The following is an 8781-nucleotide window of genomic DNA, read 5'->3' on the forward strand; positions in this document are numbered from 1 at the left end:
CATGTTAGCCAGGATGGTCTCTATCTCGTGACCTTGTGATCTTGTCATCGGCCCACCTCAGCCTCCCAAAGTGCTGGGATTATAGGCATGAGCCACCTCTCTGGACCTGATGTTTTTAAGTTTAATAGCTTGTCCTCTTTTTCTTGATTTCAGTAAGAATGTTGATCTGGAAAGTAAATGGTGACTATAATGACACTGTATAATCTTTAGTAGCTGAGCAACTAGGTTGTCAAAATGTGGTTGCCATTGTCTGCATATGTCTGAACCTGGTGATTTTCCTGGTGGCATGAAAGATCAGCCAGCAAACCCTTTAAGGCTAATATGAGGAAGAAATATAAATCCTAATTGTTATCTGAAAACCTTCCTTTGATACTGGCTCATAAGATCAAGAGAGTGTGAGCATCAAAGTTTATAGAGTGGAAGGCATTGGAAGAGAATTTTGGAGACAATTAGGAAACATTCTTGAGAAATACTGTAACACCGGCATTCTCAATGGCAGAGATGATATAATTACCAGAAAATACACTAACCTCAATGACGCTGAGTAAAAAGGTATTTCGGAAGAGTTGATATCTGCATGTAAAAGCATTTTAAGAATACAATGTATTGGGTATATATTCTGTTTTGTATGTGCTAAAGAATGATATATGATAACAACAAATCTCTAAACATTAAAGATGTGCTTTAATGACTATGATAACTCTAGGATATAAAAAATGCATTACATTTTAAAAATGATTAAAATAGTTGCTACCTTCAAGTAATCTTTTCTTTTTTATTGTTGCATTGTTTGGAAATAACAAAGACTATTCCTTTTTCAGAAACAGAACTCTTGTCAGGGGCACCGAAGGTTATAAATCAAATTATTAGATCATATGTGTTCTATCCTCCTACTTTGATAAATAAGATATAACAATGACCTGAAAAGCAGGTTAGAATTTAGAGTCTCACATTCTCTGGAGTTTCAAGCCAGACCATGGAGGCACAGAGAAAGGGAGTCCCTGAATCATCCTATCACCTACGCCCTGTCTATGGTCAGCCTCTTTTCTCTTCCCATCCCCATCTTCATCAGTCATGGCAAGGGGCTTTGGATCCACTTGTGGACATTTTAGGCTGCATATCCAAGCTTTGTTCACATTCACAATAAAAGCCATTTTTGGCCGGGCGAGGTGGCTCACACCTGTTATCCCAGCACTTTGGGAGGCCAAGGCAGGCAGATCTCCTGAGGTCAGGAGTTCTAGATCAGCCTGACCAACACAGAGAAATCCCGTCTCTCCTAAAAATACAAAATTAGCCGGGCATAGTGGCACATGCCTGTAATTCCAGCTGCTTGGGAGGCTGAGGTAGGAGAATCTCTTGAACCCAGGAGGCGGAGTTTGCAGTGAGCCAAGATTGTGCCATTGTACTTCAGCCTGAACAACAAGAGCAAAACTCCATCTCAAAAAAAAAAAAAAAAGGAATTCTTCAGCTTCCCCTCAAGCTTGGGGTGCATACACCAGCAGCAGAAGAGGACAGACAAGGAAACAGCCTGCAGGAGTCCTAGAAACGAACTCAAGGCTGTTAGGGCAGGGAATGCTGGATTTCTCGTGTCTGGAGTCCCTTTAAGAGGGGATCCGGGATTTTCTTGGGCTTGTTGATCTGGCACCACAAATTCCTTGCTCTGGGGAGATCTCTAAATGTAGTAAAGGTCACATGAAACAAGACTCTAGAGTGTTTAAGAGTAGCAAGGCAGGCTAAGTCAACTGTCTTTAAAAATACAATGTTAGGCCAGGCGCAGTGGCTCATGCCTGTAATCCCAGCACTTTGGGAAGCCAAGGTGGGTGGACCATGAGGTCAAGAGATCAAGACCATCCTGGCCAACATGGTGAAACCTCGTCTCTACTAAAAATACGAATATTAGCTGGGTGTGGTGGCATGCGCCTGTAGTCCCAGCTACTTGGGAGGCTGAGACAGGAGAACTGCTTGAACACGGGAGGTAGAGGTTGCAGTGAGCAGAGATTGCACCACTGCACTCCAGCCTGGTGCCTAGCAACAGAGTGAGACTCTGTCTCAAAACAGGACAAAACAAAACAAAAAAACCCTGCTATAGACCCGATGCTTGGTTCACACCTGTAATTCTAGCACCTTGGGAGGCTTAGGCAGGCAGATCACTTGAAGCCAGGAGTTTGAGACCAGCCTGGCCAACATGGTGAGACTGCCTTCTCTACTAAAAATACAAAAATTAGCTGGGTGTGGTGGTGTGCGCCTATAATCCCAGCTACTCAAGGAGGCTGAGGCATGAGAATTGCTTGAGACCAAGAGGTAGAGGTTGCAGTAGGCCAAGGTCGTGCCACTGCACTGCAGCCTGGGCAACAGGAGTGAGAATCTGTCTAAAAACAACAACCACAACAACAACAACAAAACTATTATAGGAGAGATGAAAAGTCTCAATTTTTGGGGGCTAACCATTTAAATGTCTCTTTGTTCGGTAAGTAAACAAATTACATTTACCATTTCTAAATCAATTTTATTGCCACTACTTCTGGTCAAGATTTATGTAGGGGGGATAAAGTGATTCTCAGAGGTAATTCATTAGCCATAAGTGCTCTCATAATTAAAGAAAGCAGAGACAAAAGCACTGCCTATTGTCTGGGATAATGGGATACATGGTTGTGAGTCTAGGAACTGAAAAATACATTTTTACTGCCACGAGATTAGCCAGCCTGAGTACCAAGGTGAAACATGAAAGGGAACAGGTTTGTTGGCAAAGTTCATCTGGGCAAATATGTACATTGAAATAACTGGAAAAATAGTATGTTTGAATTTCATGTATTTAGAAAGAGCCAAGAGTTACTGCTTTTCATAGTTTCAGCAAGAAACCAGATAAATATCAATGTGCAAATGAAACAGAAGTTAGTATGGCAAATTTTATATATCTGGCACAAAACACTTAAAATTATAATAATAGACATGTTGAAGGAAAGGAAGCCTTATATAAATTTGGAAAGCACTGATCAGAAGAAGGACATACAAAGAAAGTATAAGGTTTCTAGGATTACTCATCCTAATGTTTATTATGCTAGTATCTCAAAGAACTTTATAACTGTAATCCTACTATTATAAATATAGAAACACCAATCACTTTCCTGAACTTAGATGGAGCAAATTCACTCCTGTTTTATTTTAATTAATTAATTTATTTATTTATTTTGAGATGGAGTCTCGCTCTATCACCCAGGCTGGAGTGCCTTGGTGCATACAATCTTGGCTCACTGGAACCTGTGCCTCTCCGGTTCAAGCCATTCTCATGCCTCAGCCCCCAAGTGGCTGGGATTACAGGCATGTGCCACCATGCCTGGCTAATTTTTGTATTTTTAGTAGAGATGGGGTTTTACCATGTTGACCAGGATGGTCTTGAATTTCTGGCCTCAAGGGATCCACCCACCTCGGCCTCCCAAAGTGCTGGGATTACAGGCATTAACCATCGTGCCCAGCTATTTTATTTTTAATGCATTTACACTGTAACTTAGCATGCTCTCTTGTGCATTACAGTTGCCTTTTATGAAGCATTCAGGATCAGACCTGAGTGGGACTGACTATAAGCTCAGACTACAACAGAGCTAGGGAAGACAGTGGATTGGAGCAAAAGAATATGGGAGATAGAAGTTTGGAAAATTTGTTATCAAAGCAATGATATTTTAGGCAAATATAAACTCTGAAGATAAGAGTTTAAAATTATATAGGGAGAATTGTCCAGATGTCTGCTATTTACTTGGAAATATATACACAGAAAAGATGTATTGATAGATGATTGAGTAACGGGCAAATGGATAGATATGTGATAAAAACAAGCAAAGTAAAATGTTAATGTAGAATCCAGGTGGTAGGTTGAAACTTCTTTCAAATTGGTTGCATCTTTGAAAAAATTTCAACATAAAAGATGAAAAGTACGTGGAAACAAGGACATTTAATATATTATGGTATTTTATTGCAAAAATAGCCCCAATTCCCTATTTCTTCACCTCTCTCTCTTGAAATATGTCTGCATAACTCCTCCTATTGTTTATTTCCTTTTTTAAAAATGTCTCAGCTGATCCTGTGATTTGCTTTCACCAACAGAAAAATGACTCTGTGCCAGTTCTGAGTCTAGATCTCAAGAGACTTATAAACATTCACTCTTTTTTCTGGAACCCTGCCTGTGCTACAAGAACAAGGCCAGCTAGCTAGCTGGAAGAGACCCTATGGAGCCAAGTGGAATCCTTCCATCTCCAGCAGCCACTTCATTCAGGAAGTTGATTGCAGACCCATGAGCAAGCCTAGCCATGATCAGCAAAATCACCCAGCCAACCTGCAGATTTGTGAGAATTAATAAATGGTTGTTGATTTTAAGCCACTAACTTTGGAAGGGGATTGTTATGCCATATTATTGTGATATTAGATAACCAATACTGTATTTATAATTTTCAGGAACTCAAGGCATCAAAAAGAAATAATTATGACATTGTATATCCTTTTCAGAAATAGAATATATATATATATATATATATATATATATATGAAAACAGTTCCCCCCAACCCAATTCTAGTTTCTTTTTTCTAGTTCTAATTTTAGGTAGCCACATTTTACATTTGGGATTATTGCCCGAAAGTTATCACTACCATCTGCAAATCATAGCAATTACTGAATTAGTTTCATTGCCTATAATTTGATTAAAAAATAGTGTTGTTTTTATTGTATTTCAAATAAATTTGACATCATTCAAACCTTACCTTGAGTGGTCAATAAATGAAGATTTTTATTGCCCAGCCAATATTCACCATGTTTTTGGACAAAATTTCCAAAGCCATTTTCATAGTCATTCCATCCTCTAAAAAATTTTAAGTGGAAGCTGATTTTAGCAAACTCCATTTGTGGTACCAAGGTGACCCCCATCTGCCCCCTGCTACCACCACCTCCAATATTTTCTTGATTAGTTAATTCATTTTCAGTATTACTTAGAGAAAGTGAAATTCTGTCTAATTAATAGACTTCAGAGTATGATCAAAATATTTAACTTAAAAATCTCACATTTGCTGCTACAAATAAATTCTTATGTCATAGTTAGCACACCTGTTAAAGTTTTCACTGCCATCAGATCGTCTCTGAATTACAGTCCATCCTCCTCCATCGGACATGTCACAATAAACAGAAAACTCTGCTGGGCTCTGGAGAGGTTTGATTTTGTAGAATCCACTGAGCTTATACCCATCATTGAAAACCTCTGAACAATCTGTTTTTAAGACAAGGTAATGTAACATTTATTATGTGTCTTTTTCCCCCTCTAGAGACCCTCTGAATGAGACTACTCAGTATCAATGGAGCTAGATAACACATGGTATAGAAATCAGTGTCTTAAAATGGCATCTTGTATATCTTCCAGTGGATATTAGGAAAGTTTTATTTCCTTTGCTAATATTTGTCACCTGAATCTTTGATATAATCATGGGTAAAAAGGAGTGAAACAAGAATCTAATTTTTTGTTTCTTTCTTCTTCTTCTTTTTTTTTTTTTTTTGCAGAGATGGTCTCACTATATTGCCCAGGCTGGTCTCAAACTCCTGGCCTCAAGGAATCCTATCCTCCCACCACAGACTTCCAAAGTGTGGGATTACAGGTGTGAGCTACCTCACCTGGCCTAGTTTCTAATTTCTAAGTTTTGTAGAAAGCAAGTTAAAAAGCAAGTTATGTGTAGTGTGCTAATAACAGTATATTTAGATGGAACTTATAGTTTTATCAGACAGAATAGTAGAACTTGTCTCATCCATGAAGCTAAAAATGAAAGCAGAAATGTAACACCAAACAACTAAGTTAATACAGGTGATCTTTACCTAGAGCATGATAAATTATTCTGGACATCTGGAAACGAATCCAAAATAGTAATCTTGTCAAAGTCTTATAACTTCTTAGCCTTATCCAATTTTTTACTAATCCACTGAAGTTTCTAAAAGTCCACACATTCTGAGATGTTTTTGCTAAAAACTGCAAGCTTCTGCTATTCTTTTCATTGTTTAATTATATTTTGCTGTGGCATTTCTTTGAACCCTCAAGCAAACATAGCTACCCCTTTGTCACCAAAGAGTTTTTTTTGGCTTTGAGACAGAGTCTTCCTCTGTGGCCCAGGCTGGAGTGCAATGGTGTGATCTCTGTTCACTACAAACTCCACCTCCCAGGTTGAAGCAATTCTCCTGCCTCAGCCTCCTGAATATCAGGGATTACAGGCATGAGCCTTCACACCCTGCTAATTTTTTTGTACTTTTAGTAGAGACAGGATTTTACAACATTGGCCAGGCTGGTCTCAAACTGCTGAGGTCAGGCAATCCACCCACTACGGCCTCCCAAAGTAGCAGAATTACAGGGAGCCACCATATCCGGTCTAAAGGTGATACCTGTTTTTTAACCCACTTGAGGGTAATATAAATTAATATCCATTGGGTCTCATCTAGGTTGATCTGCACAGACTTAGATAATGTGGCAAACTGGGACTTCTCTATTGCTTAGATGCATAGTAAGCTATGTTTTAGGATGACTGAAGTAGTAGCCACTAGGAACAGATAGTCTCAAGAAGAGTCATCTACAAACATGTGAATAAAAATACTATAATGTCATCAAATTTCACTTTTACCCTTACCACTTTGTTAGTTTCCTTTAAAAATTTTATTTTTCTGATTGGATAATTCCATTCTTGTAGCATATTTTAAAGTTCTTTTCATGTTCATTGTTTTGAAATTAAATTGCCAAATTTACAACTCTCTTGTTTTGTTACAGATAAAATATGTTGAAAGTTAAGTAGGTTGAATAGGTCATAGAAATCAGACGAGAAAAGAAAAGAAAGAACCTTAGTCATTTTATAAAGCCTTCACATGGTTGGGACCAATCATTTACTAATGCTTTGCTGAGATGTTTATCTTCGTAATGATTTAGGCTTTATTTATATATTTTCAAGATTCAGAAGCACAAGTGTTCAAATACACACTAAATTTTAAAAAGGATCCTGTTTTGGCAATTAAACAAGAAGCAAAACAACGAGAAAATGATTCCCTAAAATTAGATCAATGCTGTTTTAAAGTTTACATCTTGCAGTCAAGTATATTGTACAACACTTTTATTAAAGTAAGCAGATTTTAGCCCTATTAGGAAAGAAGCTGTTTGCTTACATTTAATTTCCTACCAAAGAGCTGAACACGAAAGACTCACGAGGTTCAGACTACTTTCCAGGCAACTATGGAAGTGATTAGCTACAACATTTGCCTCTGGAAAACTTAGTGAATATAGAGGTTTCAGCCAACATTTTCTACTTGTTATTATTTTATGACAAGTGCGAGTTTGTTATTTTTTTGGTCTTGTTTTTAAAATTTTCCTTCTCCCCAGAAGAAAATGCCAAACTCAACTTAAGAAAAGCTTTCAACTGAAAAAAAAAAAAAAAAAAAAAAAAAAAAAAACAGAAACACAACAAAACCCTCAACAAATAAATAAATATTTAAAAAAAAAAAATCACCAGTGGTTCAACTTGCTTATAGCAAACAAGTAAAGAAGTCTGCTTTGGGCATTGAGACTTAAACCATAACAGCAGAAAGTTTGAACAATGTAGAATTTAAAATATAAATTTGGTATTTAAAATGATAATTTTCAAAACATTCTGATCCACTCACCCCTGGAGAATAAGTAGAAGAAAAGTAGGGTTAAAGAGGTTTGTATTCATGGGAGTTTTGTTTAAAAAACAAAAGAAAGAAGGCTGGGCATGGTGGCTCACGCCTGTAATCCCAGCACTTTGGGAGGCCGAGGCGGGCAGATCATCTGAGATCAGGAGTTTGAGACCATCCTGGCCAACATGTTGAAACCCCGTCTCTTAAAAAAAAAAAGAAAGAAAGAAAGAAAAATATTTACGTAATACTAGAGTGAGGCCAAGGCATCCCGCCTTCTGTTTTGACAAACACTGTACTAAACTGGGTGATGTGCCTTCTTTCTCCGAATGTTTAAGCTCATAAAGCGACATGACAGCTTGTCAAATGGGCTTTGTCCTGTTGTCCCCAGAGGGTGGCTGAGGCTCAAAGCTGAGAACCAAAGGCACAGAGTACCCCACATTCTACACACAAAAAGAGGTCAGCAACAAAGGTCAGATTCCATTCTCCAGAGCATGCTGGGATATGCCAAAACTGGCCCTGCTACCACCATCCTTACCCCCAGGCAACAAAAAGAAAAAAAATAAAACGATAAAGGAAGGTGGGTACTTAGTAGGTGTATGTACTTTCTGGGGTACATGTGATATTTGAATATAGGCATGCAGTGCATAATAACCACATCATGGAAAATGAGGTGTCCATCCCCTCAAGCATTTATCCTTTGTGTTATAAGCAATTCAATTACACTCTTTTTGTTATTTTTTTTAATGTGCAATTAAATTAATATTGAGAGAATGCTATATTCTTGTAGGGTAGAGTGAGTGGGCTCTCTACCTTGAAAACAAAATATAATATTGTCCACAGATAGCTGACATTCACTGAGTACTTCTTTTGCTCTGCTATGTTAAAGATATTAACTCATTTAATTTAATTAAATTAATTCATTTATTTGAGACAGGGTCTCATTCTCTTACCCAGGCTGTAGTGCAGTGGCACAATCATAGGTCACTGCAGCCCCATACTCCTCCTGCAATCCTGCCTCAGCCTCCTGACTAGCTGGGCCTGCAGGCATGCACCACCAAGCCTGAAATTTTTTTTTTTTTTTTTTTTTTTTTTTTTTTTTTTTTTTTTTTTTTTTTTTTTTT

At 37.9% G+C, this 8781-nt stretch overlaps 1 protein-coding gene across 2 annotated transcripts in view; it reads right to left on the reverse strand.

The window, feature by feature from the left end:
- Window positions 1-8781, reverse strand: part of FGL1 (fibrinogen like 1) — a 34997-nt gene that overhangs the window by 6052 nt on the left and 20164 nt on the right. For both annotated transcript variants that reach the window (XM_037742411.1, XM_017539650.1), the window contains 2 exons: window positions 5090-5249; window positions 4750-4847 (listed from right to left, as the gene is read on the reverse strand). In XM_037742411.1, coding sequence (XP_037598339.1) covers window positions 4750-4847; window positions 5090-5249 — 258 coding nt within the window. The remainder of the gene's footprint in view (window positions 1-4749; window positions 4848-5089; window positions 5250-8781) is intronic.

Source organism: Cebus imitator, unplaced genomic scaffold (genome assembly GCF_001604975.1).
Source record: "Cebus imitator isolate Cc_AM_T3 unplaced genomic scaffold, Cebus_imitator-1.0 Scaffold120, whole genome shotgun sequence".
Lineage (NCBI taxonomy): Eukaryota > Metazoa > Chordata > Mammalia > Primates > Cebidae > Cebus > Cebus imitator.